The sequence below is a fragment of the Phasianus colchicus genome, chromosome 5 (genome assembly GCF_987193195.1).
Source record: "Phasianus colchicus chromosome 5, bPhaCol1.hap1.1, whole genome shotgun sequence".
Classification (NCBI taxonomy): domain Eukaryota; kingdom Metazoa; phylum Chordata; class Aves; order Galliformes; family Phasianidae; genus Phasianus; species Phasianus colchicus.
The window spans coordinates 19,750,127-19,767,706 of NC_143440.1; the positions used below are offsets into that span (position 1 = coordinate 19,750,127).

The 17,580-nt window shown below is 40.4% G+C and overlaps 1 protein-coding gene and 1 long non-coding RNA gene across 6 annotated transcripts in view; one reads left to right on the forward strand and one right to left on the reverse strand.

The window, feature by feature from the left end:
• The window catches only part of EHF (ETS homologous factor), a 58,193-nt gene that overhangs the window by 38,217 nt on the left and 2,396 nt on the right, over positions 1-17,580 (forward strand). For all 5 annotated transcript variants that reach the window (XM_031593228.2, XM_090140771.1, XM_090140770.1 and 2 more), the window contains 7 exons: positions 6,420-6,519; positions 9,144-9,389; positions 9,684-9,743; positions 11,961-12,029; positions 12,121-12,189; positions 15,079-15,138; positions 17,206-17,401. In XM_031593228.2, coding sequence (XP_031449088.1) covers positions 6,423-6,519; positions 9,144-9,389; positions 9,684-9,743; positions 11,961-12,029; positions 12,121-12,189; positions 15,079-15,138; positions 17,206-17,401 — 797 coding nt within the window. In that variant the 5' untranslated portion in view covers positions 6,420-6,422. The remainder of the gene's footprint in view (positions 1-6,419; positions 6,520-9,143; positions 9,390-9,683; positions 9,744-11,960; positions 12,030-12,120; positions 12,190-15,078; positions 15,139-17,205; positions 17,402-17,580) is intronic.
• LOC149917788 (uncharacterized) lies at positions 9,291-12,085 on the reverse strand. Its single transcript, XR_016466810.1, has 3 exons — positions 11,999-12,085; positions 10,603-10,694; positions 9,291-9,376 (listed from the first exon to the last, which is right to left on the reverse strand). It is a non-coding gene; the product is annotated as an uncharacterized LOC149917788 (long non-coding RNA).

Here is a 17,580-nt window from a genome sequence, read left to right on the forward strand (position 1 = left end):
AGTTTTGCACATGCAAAGGTGGTTTTATGCATATGAACCACAGCTGTATACACCAGAAATGTAGAAGCATAGGAATGTGCAGTTCAGAGGAAAGAAAAACATAGGCCCCAAAGCTCCAAACCAGAATCTGGAATACAAAGAGTTTGGAGGATTATTTAGAAAATTTTCTTATAAAAATGAATAGTTGAACTTTACACTCGCAGCGTGGTTCAGTAAACATATTTTGTTGCTGCGGCCTAAGGGTACATATGATGGACTAAAAAAATGAAATGCATCAAACACCATGTATGTTATATAACAAAAACTGATCCTACTGCTGCTTCATGGCAACTTTCTTCAGAGCTTTCAAAGAATTGGGGAACTTTTTTTTTTTTTCATGGAGTATTTTTGCACTGACATAAGTGGTGATTATATCAGGCCAAGCTGCATGGGCTGTCATTGGAACAGGTCACAGCGAGGTGGCACTCAGCTGAGCTTTGAGTTGTGATATGGATCCCTGCTGGGAATCAGCCTGCAAAAAGCTTTTTATTGGAGGCTTCTGTCTGGTTTTTTGGACACTAAAACAATGGGATTGAAGCAAGGAGGTGTGTGATTGCTGTATGTGGATCTGCATGGTCAGGAGACATCCTAACAGGAAAGGATCACAGTGAGTTCTGACAGAGTTGTACCTTATCTGGGATTTTGGCATAGATTCTGAGGATGATATTTTGCAAAATAGATGGATAGAGACTGTAAAGCACTCTTAGGGTCATCTCTAACTGTATTTATATGTGTGGTGGCTCAGAATTAAACTCTGGTACCCTGGTAGCAATGCACGTTAAATGAGAGAAAAAAACAGAAGACTGAAAGCTCATGGTAACATGCAAACAGGCTGTCAACATTCATGTATTCAGTTTGTGCCTACTGCTGGAGATGTAAAATAGGTGGTTGGAATGCAAAGCAGCTAATTGATCATAGACATTTCAAGTACAATGCAGTTGTGTTTCTGAAATAACCATATGTGTAAAGCAGGTCCACCTGCTTTGTTGTGCATCTCCTTTGTTTCTGATGTCTTGAAAACTCAGCCCGTTGCCATCTTTTGAGATTTCAAGAAAAAGCTTAAAATCCAGAATCTGTTCCTCTGCAGCTGCAGTTATTATCTGGTATCATTTATTTTAGATTGCTGTTTAACTGCTTGACTGCAATCCAAGGCAAAGTAATGGTATAAAATATTTAACATACTCTGTAGATACTTGTTCCATAAACTCCAAGCCCTGAAAAGCAGGGATTGTGTCTTCACTGTGTACATAACATACTTCAAAGAAAATAGGCCCAGGTGAAATCTATATTTGAAGTTCAGCCACGATGGTAAAAGGGGAAAAATGGGGAAGGATCCCATAGATAAATGCGCCAAAAGAGATCCACCCTTTTGGACACGCCAGGAGGAGCTGCACGGAGCTTGTCTCAGCTAGAAGTCACTTTTAGACTTTGCATAGCTTACGGGTGGAGTCATAGTTTAATAGTTCCAGTCAGTTTTGCCTTAGATATTTTTTTGTCTTTTGCATAGAATGCGTATTACAAACAAGAAAGCTGTACGCTTCTCTCCCCTATGGGCTCCACACCCCCTCATATTTGTAATTAATGAGACCCTTAGTTCAGTTCAGTGTTGTAATGTAAGCAATTGTACAAATCAATGTCAGTGCAATCGCTGTGGTTGGAGTTCTTTGGGATTCACTCATTTTCTCTGCATTGCTCATTCTCCTTTCATGTTGGGTTCAGCATTTTCCTGTCATTTAATACATGGTGTTCTTGAAATATTTGAGTTCAAAGAAAGGAGAAATCCATTATTTGGCTGTTAAGACTCATTGGGGTGAATGTGGAAATGGGGATCAGAGTAATTTACTTTCAGAGCACACCTGTAGTGCAATAAAATAATTTGCATAGAGTGCGCTGTACACTGTTCAAGGTTCAAGGATTTGTAAATATGTTTTTCTGCAATGCTGGGTTTGCTCCCTTGCCAGGCCATGGTTTTTTCTGGTACCACCATGCGCTCAGATTAGTCAGGCAGCCAGGACAAATGAGAGGACCAGAACAACTGAGCTCTGGTGACTGCAAAGTGGACAGGATGTGGCTTGGTCTGAGCTCCTCCTGACTCCAGCAAGAGCTTCATTAAGAGAGGCCTTCAGGCTTTGGGCTCTGACCATCTGATATATCGAATATAGGTGAAAGAGCTTTTTCTTTTTTTTTTTCCTGGGTGCACTCATGCCCTCTAGTAGGACTCTCTCTGAAAAGAATGCTGCTTAGCACCAATGCACAACTATATTTAACCTTGCTGTTTGAGTAGAGTGTTGTTTGATTCTGCTTATAACTGTGCCATGTTCCTGGTAGTGTTTTAAGATTGTAATTCAAAGGTGTCACATCTTTAGTGGAAAAAACTAGGAATGTGTGTACAGATACCTGCAACACACACACAAGGGTGCAAATATGCGTATACACATATGTATACGTATATACACACAGAACATTTCATGTGTGCTTTCATTCAGAATGTACCACGTCTTATTCAGTACAGAGACATATCCTAAGACTTTTATTTTGTTTTCCAACATCTCAACTTAGTTAGAATCCCTTTTTAGCATGGTTTCCTGAGGAAATGAGGCTTTTGTGGTTATTTTGTCTGTGCGTTGGCTTTTGCAATTGGCCTGTAACAATCTTTGAGTCCCATTGCCAATTTTAATTAAATTTGATATGGGGTGGAAATCTCAAAGATATGAAGTTCCTTCAGGATTAATGAAAACAGGCTGCCAAGTAGAGGAGAAAAATCTATTAATACCCTGTCTGAAAGAAGGAGTGAAGCTTGAGCTCACTCCTTTAAGACAACGAGATATTATGAATGCCCCAACCGTGGGAAAAACTTCAATCAGCGCTCACATCTTACTAGACACTCGAGAATCCAACCACAAGATACACATTCATAGGAAACCAGGCTTCATTAGTTCCACCGTTCACTTTGATATATGGCATATGATTAAAAGAAAACTGAACATATTATGTGTCCTTCCCCTTGAGGCTTCACACCCTTTAACCAGGTTTGTCTGTACACAAGGGAGACTTGAGGATTTGGCCCCAAACTAATGAAGAGCACGCCCGTTCCAATATCCTGACTCGAAATCTTTCCAAGTATGAGATGAGACGCTGCTCTAAGCATAAATCTGTCATGAACTTGTATCAAAGAAAGGCATATACTGGATGAAACGAAGAAAATCACAATTTCATTTTCATAGAAAAAATATTCTTGAACATAATGTGCACACTTCCAAGGAAATTCATGGAAGTTATGTTAGTGGAACTTTATATTCACCCTGAACATAGTGCTAGAAGTCATTTCCAAATAAGCAACGCTCTTGCATTAAGATACGGGAGGTGACATGGCAATTTTCAAGTTAAAAAAAAAAACCAACCCAATACCTTGAATAACACCCATAACTTTGGGAAAGTTTGAGTCAAAGCTGAATGTAGTTCTGCGCCAGCGGTTACTGCTGTATCACGATTTCTTCTTCTTGTGAACAGCTGTTCCCACAAGTGATGTGGAAAGATGAGTTATTTTGGTTAAAATAACTTGTATAGCTTTCAGAAAGAGGATGTACTGATTGATTAATTTGCAAAGTAAGTTCCACGTACATTGTCTGAAAATACTATTAATGTTGTAAGGAATACTGTGAAGAGCAATTGTGTGCTGGACTATGACAGGGGAATAAGAGTTCAAGGGAACATGTCAGGAATCAGAATCTGGGAAAAGGCTATCAGAGTGCTTCTACTCAGGCTTTGATGTGTTCTGCTTTCTGCTGGAAACTATGCAAGAGTTAATTTTTTGTTTATTTAACTTTCTATAGCTTTAACCAAAGTGTCATTGTGTCTTTTGGTTTAGAAATTCATCTGATTAGTTAGGAAGAAAATAAAACAAGAATTTACGTGAGCAGAGTTTTCAGAGCAAAGGTACACAGGGCCTTGAACATGGAAAACATTTCAGATTGTGAGCATACATTTTCTTAGACACATTTTTATTTTAATGCCTGAACAAGTATCGGGCATTAAAATCGTGTGGAATTCCATAAACTGTAGAAACTGTTTAAAATGACACAACACATGCAAATCCTTGATGATCTCTTCTGAAAATCTGACTTGAGATCTATCGGTTGAAATTCAATATGAAATGCCTAATGTACTTTTTTAAAAAGAAGAAAACTTACAAACTATGTTCTTAGGAGAGTTCTGTTAATCCTCAAGCTTTATGGTTTTCCCAGCATACCTGGTATTCTACCTCACCTTTATTTGATAATGTAGTAAGTTTTGTATCATGAATACTTCACTTGTATAAAATCTTAAGAACATAATTGAGCCTTAAATGATTAAAAAACGAGTCAGTGAAATAAGTAATTTGATAAATCTTTCAGTCTGTATCTGCTCAGAGGAGTGAGTATGTATTTACTTTCAATATGCATTATCACTGAAAAGCATCCATCTCAAGTGTATGAGATAAATGATATTCATGTTTTATGCTGAACACAGTCAGTGTAACAAAATGAAATGTTTCCTGACCTCAGAGTACCAAGTCACTTGACTTTAACAAAGGGCTAAAAACGTCTTCCTTTCTAACTTGCATAAACTTACTGACTGATACCCCGTCATCTTTTATTTGGCCATGGAGTTTAGCCATAGGGGGACGATAGGTATAGCTCAATTGCTGACATTTTGTAACATCACATATCTGATGTAAGAAAAAAAAATTTCACCAGTCGTCACTGAATCACAGATTTGTTAGAATTAAGAGTGGAAAGCATTATGTCATTCTATGTAGCAGAAAAAAAAGGGCACTGAAGTAGGATATACTGTAAAGGATTATTCCCTGTGACACATTTCTTAAGGCTTTGGATTTTTAAGTGATTCTCAACAACCTCTCTCCATTTATAAATGTATATAAATGTGGAGTCAGGGAAAAGAGGAAAAGAGACTCTCCTTAAAGTACGCACATTTGTAACTTTTACGAATGTCGTCATTTATTGCAAATGATGGAGGAATGTGTCAGATCTTTTTCAGGCAGTTCTTTCAAGGCTGCGACTGTTCCTCATGACTTCTACCAAAAATGTTCTTGGTATGAGCTTGTAGGGGTCTGACAGGGCACTCAGTTTTCTCATCCTCCTCAGTGTGGAAGGGGCCAAGACCATCATTTTTAACTTTCATAGGTGCATTTTTTTATTTCAGCCTCTCTGTAATTTCAGATTGACATCTAGCAACTTTCACGTGCCCTGCTGAGCTCTAAAAGTTTCATTCTTACAGTCTCCATGGCTTTTGATTTAGAAGGTTTTTGAACAACAGTTTGTTCTGTGTGTACTTATATAACAGCACTGTTCTGAAACCTTTGTATTAGTTAAAAATTACTTTTCTAAACTCTTGAAGAGTGTTCATGCTGTGCGGTTATAATGTGTATTTATAAGCTTGCAACTTGAAACCATTGAAAGATAATTAAAAAGTCATGAGTATCTGTAGTTGTGGAGTTTTGTCTATGTTCATTGAAATGATTTAACGTGCGATAAATATGTGACATTTTTCTAAAATACCATCCAAGTAATTTTGCTCAAACATGTCTAACCAAATAAAAAGAACAGTTTTGCCCATGATGCTAAAGCTAACATAAGTAGAAAGGAAAATTTGTGTCATTTGTCTCATTTTTGAGATCTTTGACTGCCCAGTTCTTCAGTGGTTCCAAATGTAGGATCTGTGTATCTGCAGCTGAGAATAGGTTAGGGACACTGTTGACACAGATCAGAAAGAAAATGAGCAAGCTAAGAAAATATTCCCTGTAACATTACCTCCCTGTAGCATTTAAACCTGTGTCCCTCTGTGTGAAGGAGTTTCTCAACATGAGTTCTTACCATGAGTTCTTGTATAGTTTAATTTGCAGTTATTGAAAAATCTTTCTCCTAAAAAAAAAAAAAAAAAAGAAGAAGAAGAAAAGGAAATCCTATTTTAAACACATTTCTCTTTAAATCTAAAAAAAAAAAACCAACCCAACAAAATGTCAAACAACTTTGTTTTTCGCTTCTCAAAGCTTGGCAGTTTTCCTGTATTGCTCTGTCAGGATCCTTGTCTTTTCATTCGGCTTCATTTCTGATTACGGATTATTCATTTATGGATGGGCAGCTGTAGAAACTTGCTTCTTGCATATGCAAATCAAGCATGGTAATGTTTATCATAAAGAGATTTTGTGGCAGCTGAAAAGGGGTTGTGGCAACATGTTCTTGATTTCAATTGTATCTTCTACAAATGGAATTGGCTTGCTCACTTCACCTTCAGTGGATTTTTTTTTTTTTTTTTTTTTTTACCATTTACCTTTTGGACTAGACACTGCTCACTAAGCAAGCTGTTCAATTCACTTACAGATCATGATTTTAGAAGGAGCTGGCAGAATGAGTATCAATTCCAGCAGCAACCTACTCCACCAGCAGCCTTCCTGGACAGATGGATATTCCACGTGCAATGGTAGGAGGAATTCAACAGCACTGAGCTATGTGTTTTTATTTTTTTTTGGTGGGAGAGGATAGGCAGGGGTGGAAGGGACTACTTAACCCTTAAATATGCACAAGTATTGCTTTTCAGTGATACTAGTTTGCTAGAGTTTCACTTCATGTTGGAAAATTTCCGTTTGTATTTTCTTTGTAAAAGCTGAACTCACAAAACTTAAATTTCTGAAAGTGACCAGTTTATGGCTTATTTATTACTGCTCCTCTTTTGTTAAAATGAATTTCAAGATAGCAAAAGAGTCAAATGTTCCCTCTCCTCAGTCCAGAATTCTTTCTCTGTCACATTTACCCCTCATGCCCTCTCTGAACCAACATCACTCTTCAGCACTAATCACCCCTCCGGCTTTGCAGGGGAGTAGTCATTTTGCTCCTTCACTGTATTTGCTTTTTCAGCTCAAATTACTAGATAGCTATCTAATTAGACTGGCGTTAGGGCACTAGATAGCTTGTGATCTGAGAACTTCTTTGTTATGAACAGAACCATCTCTTTAATTCCATATATGCCTTCTAATGCCTAAGAGCTAGTGATGACTTTTGCACCTAAATTAACTTACAAGGTGTCACACAGGGTGAAATTTATTATACTATTCTTGTGATGGTATAGCTGCACAGATACACATTCTCTCTATATATAAAAATGTAGATACAGATGCATAGATAGATATGCAGTGTTTCATCTAATTTTATTTTCCTCACCCAAAATAGTGCTTTGGAATCAATGTGTAAACCTTAAAATCTAAGCAAACGTGTTGCAGTTGTTCTTCTAATCTACGGAATGGTATAAAAAACTTACAGCAAAAGTTCCTATTCAGTGAAACTCTTGTGTTTGATTTTTTTTTTTTAATGTGTAATTTCTAAATACAAAGAAATACAAAAGTGAGCTTTCAGTAAATGTACCAAGCTGCCTATAAGCTGCCTGTAACAGAATAATGGAAAAAAAAAGTCTTGACTGATCTTGCACAGGGTCTCATAAAGATATGGATTTGGATTTCCCATTGAGAGATCCTCAAGGATTCATATGTCTTTTGGAGTTACAGGAAATTGAAAGCATAGACCATCTTCTACAGTTATCTACCTCCTCACGTCCATTTACCATGCTAACTCCTTTCTCTTACTAAAGACTTGTGCTTACATTAGAGAGTCTGAAAATTCTTGACTCTTCTGAAACGATGGGAATAAATATCAGCCTCCTTTTCAGGAAATGCATCTTAGTTCCTTCAAACCTTCACTTGCCAACATACCAAAGTCTTAGTCATTTCTGTACTCATTCCCCTAATCCTTCAACAGCAGGATGAGCAACATCTACCTAAAGCACTGACGTGGACTTTGCTGGCCGGCGTTGATAAAGGAACATAAGTCACTGTGGGCTTATTTTGTGTTCACTCATGAGCTCACACTGTGCATTGCATCTCATCCGAAGAGACCTGAGGTCTAGCTGAAACAATTTCCTAAAATGTGCCAGCTCTGTTGCTTGTAGTCTTCTAGCCATACCGCTTGTTTCTCGTATTTCTCACAGCTGTGTGTGAAGGACCAGATTGGTACCAGTGAGAGAAACAATGTGCTAGAGCAGAGCTAACTCAGAGCTAGACCACGGCAGTCTTTCCTTTTCCCATAATTTAACCACCTCTGCAGTCTGTAATTCTTTCATCCTTAAATGAACCTTCTCACTCTTCTGAACATTTTATCATGCCGCTGTCTCTGCCTGGCCTTCCCCACTGTCCTCCTTTCCCAAGGAATAAATTGCACTGAGCTCCTTTAGCTAGCTTCTCTGAGAGGCTGGATCAAGGCAGTCCTACCTTTGTATATCTTACATCTTATCTTATCTTGTGTAATTATCCTGTCCCTGCATATGTTTCCTTTCATTTGTACACATAAATTATTGTCATGCAGTGACATACAACTGAGAGTGGTTTGAAAGACTGACCAAGAAAAGATTCAGACATCCTAAGAAGAAAATTAGGTAGTTCCCTTAATTTCAAAATGAGTTTTACAATTATATTCAGAAATCATCTTATGAGACTACAAAGAAAACATGCATTTGTTAGAAGGTCAGCTCTGCCCTGATATTGTAGGCCGTAGTGATAGATTTTTATGTTAGAGCAATTTAAGAGTGCCTTGTTTTTAGTGTTCGTTGGCTGAATTCCACAATTCACATTCAGTCTTTATACAAACAAAATTTCCACTGCTCATTATGTGGATTTTGCAAGGCTTTTCCATCGTTTTCTTATGCACTAATACACTTTTCCCACGAACAGATCAACTCTCCTTTGCGATAGTAGTTCTGCAGTTTATGTTGCTCCAAAGAATTTTTGGTATATTTAGCCAACATTACTAAATTCATTTCTACTCATTCAACTTCTTAAGAGAGGTGTAAAGTAATATCTTTCATTTTCAATTGGAAAACGGAGTAAAAAAAAAAAACAACAAAAAGATGTTTTTCTCCAGCAGTAGCTAATGTTAAAGACTGAAAAGAGTCTAAGTTTGTGGACTTCCAGGGTGTGAAATTTACATATATAACTTTTCTGTCCTCAGCATAATCCCATGGTGTTAACAGACCCAGTTAATACTCATTTTCTTCTCCAGTGTCCAGCAGTTTCTATGGAACCCAGTGGCATGAAATACATCCTCAGTACTGGACGAAGTTTCAGGTCTGGGAGTGGCTGCAGCATCTCCTTGATACCAACCAACTGGATGCCAACTGCATACCTTTCCAGGAGTTTGATATCAACGGGGAACATCTGTGCAGCATGAGTCTGCAGGAATTCACTCAGGCAGCTGGGACAGCAGGGCAGTTGCTTTATAGCAACCTTCAGCACCTAAAATGGAACGGTAAATAGACAGTAAGCTACACAGACAGAGATGCATTGTATTTTGGAATCTTCAGAAGCCACTTCTGAAAACTACCTGGCAAATCTCATTTGTTTTTTGCTATATTGCTTATACCTCACTGACTGTATTATTGTATCATCACCTATGTCATGTATAAGGATCAAGGGGAAGGGTTTGTACTCCACTCCACAATTAGCTATCTGGCTCAACTGCAGTGGTTTGTGCTTGGAACTGTATCTTTAATTCTTTTCTGCTTGTTTTCTCATGTCCTATCTGCCATATGCTTTCTTGCAGGTCAGTGTGGAAGTGACATGTACCAATCTCATAACGTCATTGTGAAGACAGAGCAAACAGGTAAGTAATTGTTGGGTAACTGATCTTTTTATGGGGAAAAGGGGAAGTTGGCCATTCCAAGAAAGAGAGAGATCACAACAGCATTAATTGCAATGGTGTTTCATGCAGATTTAAAGAGATAACACAGGTATCAGTCAATCATTTTTTTGAAGCTTCAGGTAGCACAGAATACCTTCTCATGTGGTCACTTTTGCTGGAAGAATAACACCACCTGCCTACAGTAATGTTCAGAGTTAGTATAGTGTGCAGTGGTCAGAAAGTGCAGCTGTATAGAGAACATCATTCTTTGCTTCATTCAGCAGATTGCAAAATAATTCACAAAATTTTAAGTTGTTAGTTTTTTTCTTAAAAGGAAAAATATTTTGCGATGAAGTGCTGTTAATGCTTTGAAATGTGAGGAAATTTCCAAGCCAAACATATTTGGGTAAAAAAATTAAAAATGTTACATTTCAATTTCTTCATGTTTCAATTAAGCTGAAATTTGTGGTTGTATTTTGCGTCGACCAAGTCTGCAGTTTTCCTGCAGCAGTCCCTTACTCCATTGTATTCATAGCTAGATGCTTTTCTTGCCAGGGCCTTGTTTCTCCAGGGAATGAGAACTTCAGCTTGGCTCTGTGCACTCTGGGCACAATTATTGTGCCAGTTCCTTTTACCAGGACAGCTCCGTCTATATCTGAACATTGCCTATCACACTGGTCCCCACATCTTTTTCTGTAGATGTATTCATTAGCCACATTTTAGTATTTCCTGACAGCAGGAGTATAAACTCGTAGTGTGAGGTGTCTCTGACAAATACTCCAGCCAGTTCATTCAGTGAACATGGAGGATCACAGCCTCCCCAGCCAGGGACACTCTTCACCTTCTTCTTGCAGCAAGCAAGCATTGCAGTCCACTCCCTGCCCGTGCCCGTATGGTATGGGAGGCATGCATGCAGCGGCCTTGATGCTTGCCCTATAAGAAACCACGGTAATTCTTTAAGTCCTGATTTATGAGATCCTGGTATAATGTTAGTCTCTCCTTCCAGTAGAGATACACAGGGCTCTGCACAGTACCTCTGCCACACATCCTGGAGAGATCAAAGCCCACCACTGACTAGTGCTACTCACTGTGCCTCGTGGTAGGGTGGTGTGGACTGGTGCAGACTGGGACTCCATGTGAGCTGGCAGGGATGGGCTGGTGGTTTTGGGGGGAAAGCCTGCCTTGTAGGCACTGAAATAGGATGAAATGTGAAGACAAACTGTCTCCCCGTGTTCCGGCTGGCTAAGGCCTGTTTTCAGAGGCAACACTGGGCAGATCAGGTGTCCAAACAAGCAAAGGGTGTGTGCTATTGTAAGAGCACAAGCTCTGGGTGCCCAAACATGCAGCTATTACTTAGCATGCCTGCTAAATTCCTATGTCATAAGTGGTAACTCAGCCAACCATGATTATTTAGCTATAACTCTTTTTTTTTTTCCCCCCATTTATGTGAACATGAAAAAAAATAAGTAAAACATGGATTTGAACTTCAGATCTCATCCTTTCTGAGCTTGAGTTTAAAAGAAAAATAAATGTTTAAAGCTTCTAACCTCAAAAATGCACTGTTAAAAGAGTAATTTCCTGCTCACTGTACAGCTTATAAAGACAATACTTCTGTATGTATTGATCCACCTGACCAGAAGGTCACTAAGTCGTATTACTCTTTAAGCTTACTAGTGGCTTTTGGGTTAAGGGTGGGGACTTACGTGCCAGAATAACGTGGTTATGCTTTGATGTTTCTCACCATGTGCTTACACATGAAGCTCTGTCTCGGAGGGGACTTTCGAGTTCCACTATTATAGAAATAAATACTAATTATAAGCATTCTCTTGTTCTACTAGATATTTGAGAGCACTTTCATTTTCATGGCACCAAAGAACTGTCACAGAATTAGAGAATTAGGGTAGAATTAGAGCTGTTCTGACATAGGAAAATTCATTCAAGGGCAGGCATAAGTGGTGTCGTAGGAAAGGGAAAAGGTGGCTACGTTATTTTGTAAGTCAGTGCTTTGTGTAAGTATGTTTGCCTATGTATGCAAACCCTAAACCACAGTTTGAGAGAAAGTAGTTTTTCACTTAGCCCCTTCAATTCTCAGTTCACTGTTCCTTCTGCACATTTCTTACTGCTTTGTCTGTCTGTGCTCAATATTCATCCTTATGATCTTTTGTTGATCTAATTTTCCTTGTTGTCCTTCACCTTCAGATCCATCATTAATGGTGTCCTGGAAAGAAGACAATTACCTGTATGACAGTGGCTATGGTAGCACAGTAGGTAACTACCTTCACCATATTTCATGCTTTTCTGAAGTAGCTATATTGTTGTCAGAGGACATTACTTTAAATGTTTTCTTTTTAATTCCCAGAGCTATTGGACAGCAAAACGTTCTGTCGTGCTCAGATCTCCATGACGACACCGAGTCACCAGCCTCCTGGTAAGGAACTTGTAATTACATTGTTAATTGTTGCTTCTCCCAAAGCTACTGACATACAATAGTCTCCGTGGTCTCCTGTTGCAGGATTGAATCTGAGCCTCCAGTCATTTTATACAAGCAGTACTGATTCTGACAACTCTTTTAGCTATCATTAGTACTGTAGTTTCTCTCTTCCCTCTGTCAGGACAAAAAAGATCAAACAATCTGCTGCCTCCACATATCTTTTAAAGTGACTGAGTTAAAGGAGAAGATGTTAGTGTCAGAGAGACAAGATGTTCCAGATCAGGCATCTGCTTTTCTGTGGGGTAGCCAAGTGTGGGCAAGTAATAGTCATATTCCTCCCCAGAAGCGGCTGCAGTTCCCTGCTGAGCTGGTCGTTCATGTCAAGTAGGTTTGGGGGCATGCTGGGGGCAGCCGCTGGGCAACGTAGGGCAGGCCCAGAGCCCCCTGCCTACTCCCAGCCCAGCCTGTCCCCAGGCAAGCCCAGCACACCATTTCACCCCTTCTCAGAGCTCCATGAGGCCACAGGAGAGATATGATCTGTCTGCTAAAGGGCAGGAAAAAGAGCAAACCCATTTGATGTAGCGCCCATTGAAACTGCGGGCAGGGCACACATGTCGGGGTGCTCTGCAGGGCACATCCTGCTGCAGGCAGCGGGATGGAGGCAAGAGCGAGGCGGAGGGAAAAGGGAATCTGAGGTCATGAGGCAGCAAGAAAGGGGGAAGGAAAGGCACGGTCGTCTTAGAAGGCTTTCAGGCAGATAGGCCTGAGGGAGACAAGTAGAAGTTGTGGGGTAATGAGGGAGGTGTGCTGCAGGGGATGTGGCCTCACAGGCTCTGTCTCTGCAGAGCGCTGCGGGCTGTAGAGCTGTGACTGCCCTGTGCCCACTGCGCCCCTGCCTCCCAGCACCACTGGGCTTGCTACTGGGGCGTGTGGCTTAAATGAATGCATTTGGCAATCGATTTAATAAGAGAGAGAAAACCTAACTTGAGAAAGAAAACCGCCAAACCTTAAAAAGAAAAGAAAAACCAGCCAACACCAAAACCCCCACTGTGTTTGCTTTCTCTGCTGCCTCCACCCACTCTGCTAAGATGGCTGCCAGGAGTTCAGAGTGCTCTGGTGGGACTGGGGACCTGTCAAGCTCCTGGTGTGGTGTGTTTACCTGCTGACTGCTTGAGCCTAGAGCAAGGGTGGCACGCCAAGGGCACAGCCTCCTGTAAAAACTAAATTTGTATATCCCGTAAAGAATATGGCTCATTCCTGAATCATATGCAAATACCCTGCAACCTTTTGTCACAAGTTTTGCAAGACAGCTTTGTTGAAACTGCATTGTAACTCTTTTCATCTGTCAGGCCCCAGCCTCCCAACACGGCGTGTTTGAAACCGGTCTCCATGAGAGGGAGGCAGAGCGAGAGGCTGTGTACACAGCTGAAATCCAGAGTAAATCACCAGGCAGGCAGAAGGCAACTGAATCTCCAAGAATAAATCTCCAGCTAAACAGAGCATAACAAACATTTGCGAGCAAACTGTGGGATTTTAAAATGGAAAGGATTTAAATAAGAGGGCAAATAAAGGACCTGGTCCTGCTGTCCTCACCAGGAGTTCCCACAGGCTTTTAATAACATCGGGGGATCGTAATCTGAGGAAAGGCAGTGAAATATGCCTCATTTTACTTTTTCCCCCCAAGCTGAGTAAGGTTCAGGCTGGTTCCTGCTCTTTGAGAGTGGGAAGGCAAAATGATTCAGAGTGCTTTTGCTGCTCCGAAGGTCAAGGACAGTAATTATGTCAGCTCAGAGCAGGGGAGGTTGGACTTATCCTCTCTGCCCTGCTCGGGGTACATATCCAGTTATGTATGAATAAAGTGAGTGTGTGAATAGCTTTGCATCTACCTTTTCACATGCAGTTATTGCAGTTGCTTGTGCAAATCCAACAAGTTTCTATGCAAATGAATATTTCCTGTGAGTCATTTGCACATGCAAATGTCCCGTTTCCATGAAAAGTATGATAATCTTGCATTCATAGAAGCTGGGAAAACGTGCGTGGGACCTTCAGCTTTGCTTTGTGGCATTCAGGCACGAAGCAGGCCGAAAAGCAAATAGAGGAGGGCCTCCCTCTCGGGACGGTCCCACAGATTTTGTGAGACCTCGGAGCTGTAGAACGGGATGCAGTCAGGCTGCCAGGAGGGGGACGGCAAGGAACAGACAGAACTTTTCTTTTTCTTCATTTCTGAAGAAACGTTTGTGCCAGAAATCCGATTCCTCCTGGGGCTGGCTGCAGGTGATAAAGCACCATCAATGAGAAATGGCTTGTTTCTGTGGCTCCGAGCCATGGAACAATATATGCACGTCCAGCTGCCAAAACCTCCTACCAGTGCAGTCCCGCTCCCTGCCCCCCAAACAACCGCACTGTGCCAGTTCATTATGTTTTAGTCAGGTAGGTGTTCTGTGCATAGGTACCAGCGCATATATTTCACATTAGATCATCTCTTCGGAAACAAATAAGCCCCCAAAGATACATGCTTCTGCAAAGACTAAGACATAATGGGACAATTCAGGCTTCCTTTTATAGACGTGATTCTCTTATTTTTCTCTCTCTCACACATAGCATGGGGTGAGGTATTTGTTAATCTAATTTAGGTTTCAAAAGCTAAATGTTTACCTCTGTGTTCATTCTTTATTCATCAATGGTCTCTTTGTGAAGTGTGCTGATTACCATACAGTACAGAAAACAAAACTCTCCCCCTTCCTTCTCCCTTAGATTGCCTTCTGAAAAGTGATTATCTTTAAAAGAGATATTCGTTCTTTTTTGTGGTTTTATTTCTTTCAACCTGCTAGTCAATGGAAAACCTTTAATCAAATTTACAAATAGGCTTCATTTTCCTCTCTACAGATTCTTCAGATGTGAAAAAAACACAAGATCATACCCCAAAGTCCCACACCAAGAAACACAGTAAGTCCATGGTTATAATGGTTATAACATCCGTGGTTTATAATGGTTGTTTGATTGAGGGAAAAGAAACACATTAAGAGTAGATACCCATTGGGAAGAAAAAGGGAGCATTCTGAGTTCATTTTGAAAGCAGAACTGGTTAGATGGTTACTCTGATATTCTCTGAATATATATATACTCTGAATTCTCCAAGGATCTGACTGTTTCTGGTGCTGTTTGCTCACATTATTTTTGATGCAGTAGTTCTGCACTTTTCTAATTGTTTTTATCAGTGAGAGCCTAGAGGGAAACCACCAGAATTCAGTTTCCTCCACCCTCTGTTGAGCTGAGCTGGTGATCTGGAATATAGGGATGATAAAGGAGGTGGTGGACTAAATAAGTGAGGTCTGTACGCAGGCCCTGCTGTGCCTGTGCCTGCCAGGTGCAGCAATGCCAGAGATGCAGTTCCGCATCTCCTCCCAGAGCTTTTCATGCATGCCATCACGAGCAAACACCTGCCCCCTACTCCTATAGCTACCTTTTCTTCTGATACAGCAGTCTTTCTGCTCCCCTCATCCTCTTTTTCTGCTAGTTTTGATTCAGCCTGAGTCTGAAGACGGATTATCACATCTGTGATTCATAGACACCATTCTCTTAATGCATTTTACTGGGATTTCAAACCTGAAAATAACATGCATATGTTTTTTTTTCATCCTGTGTTTATAATAGAGCATATTAATATTTGTTCTTTGATGTGCATTGCAGTGTTCAATTTAATCCTATTTCTGCAGTCTCCAAATTAGTTTTCCTTCATGACTTCTCTTCTTATCCTGCTTTGTGACTTTGCTCATTCAGAACTCCAGAACTTTTATCTGCACAAACTTTTTTGTGTTGTTGTGTGTGTGTATCAAGATTGCTAATGAAGAGATTAAGTAGGAGTGGTCTGAAGACAGACCTGAGAAGAACCCCATCATAGTCTTGGCATAAAGTAAAGGTTACTTTGCCATGCTGGGCTAATCCCCTATATTTCCAGTTGTACCATTATCTATACAGTCTGTTGCTGATGTCCAGATAGACTAGATCCACCACATTTTGTTGCTTCTAGAAAGCAATTATCATAGCAAATACTGGATTAGTTGACTGAAAGATACTGATGTTACCTGTATACCAGTTTCTATTTAACACTGCATCTCTGCCGAGGTTGTTTCCTTCTTACTTTGGTCTAAAGCCTTCCATGCATTTGAAAGCAAACCAAAGGACAAATGTTTTCTGGCCCACCTTGTCACTGTTATTCTTCATTCATGTACCACCACATCTCACTTGTTTGGCAGTATGTTTGTTTTCCTTCTTCTGCCTTGGCTTTCTCGTGTCATCTCTACAATAGCTGGATTAGAGTTGTGCTTAAATAGGGCCTCCATATTGAACTTGGATGTCTGTTTTTTGCCCTTTCTGCTATTGCAGTCAAACTTTTAATGCTATTTTCCTATACAATTTTGGCTATCCATCTTTGTCACTATCCCTCTAGCCAGTATACACCTTCTTGAAGTCTATCTAGAACACTTGAGACCAAACACTTGCATATGTGGAACAGCATTGTATTTCATTTGCCTTCTGTTTATCTGTTTTAAATGCATGGTGCTTCTGTGCCCTCCATACAGTTCTGCTGGCTGTTTCACGAGTTGCACATTAACACCAGGTTACATGCTGCCAAGCTGTAGAAGAATATCGGGAAAATATCAGGAAAAAGGGAGATGAGGGGAAGACTTAAACACGTTCACTTCCAAAGTGGTGTTCGGTTGAGGCAGCAGGGGATGGTTTGGTCTCTACCTCCCCTGGTTGTTGTGGCTCCTATCCATCCTTTTGCTCAGCCTTCCAAAGGTTGCTGCTCAGTCCCAGCCTTGATGTAAAGGCCATCGATGTTTTCAGCTATGTAGCTCTGCGGTGGTGGTTTTGCAGTCCACAAAGCATGGCCCATCCTCACTGAGTGGTCCTTGCTTATAGATGACACACCATAAGAAAATGGCATAATAAAGAACATTGTCCAAAGTGCTCCTTAAACTCCTTCCTTCTGCACCCTCCCTCTTTCAGACCCTCGAGGAACTCATCTCTGGGAATTTATTCGAGATATTCTTCTTAACCCTGAGAAATACCCAGGATTAATCAAGTGGGAGGACCGGTCAGAAGGTGTCTTCAGATTTTTAAAATCTGAAGCTGTGGCTCAGCTCTGGGGGAAGAAGAAGAACAACAGCAGCATGACTTACGAGAAGCTGAGCCGGGCTATGAGGTGGGTGCACATGAAGAAATTGTCTGAATGGAGAATCTGGTTACTTTTAAAAATGAGCCACAAGCAGCAGCAGTTCCTTTTTTTATTTTTTTCCAACAACGAAATCTCTCCCACTAATTTTGAGGTTGTAATGTTGCATTCTGCTTTGTCTTAATTTACTCTTCTGTTTCTATATATAT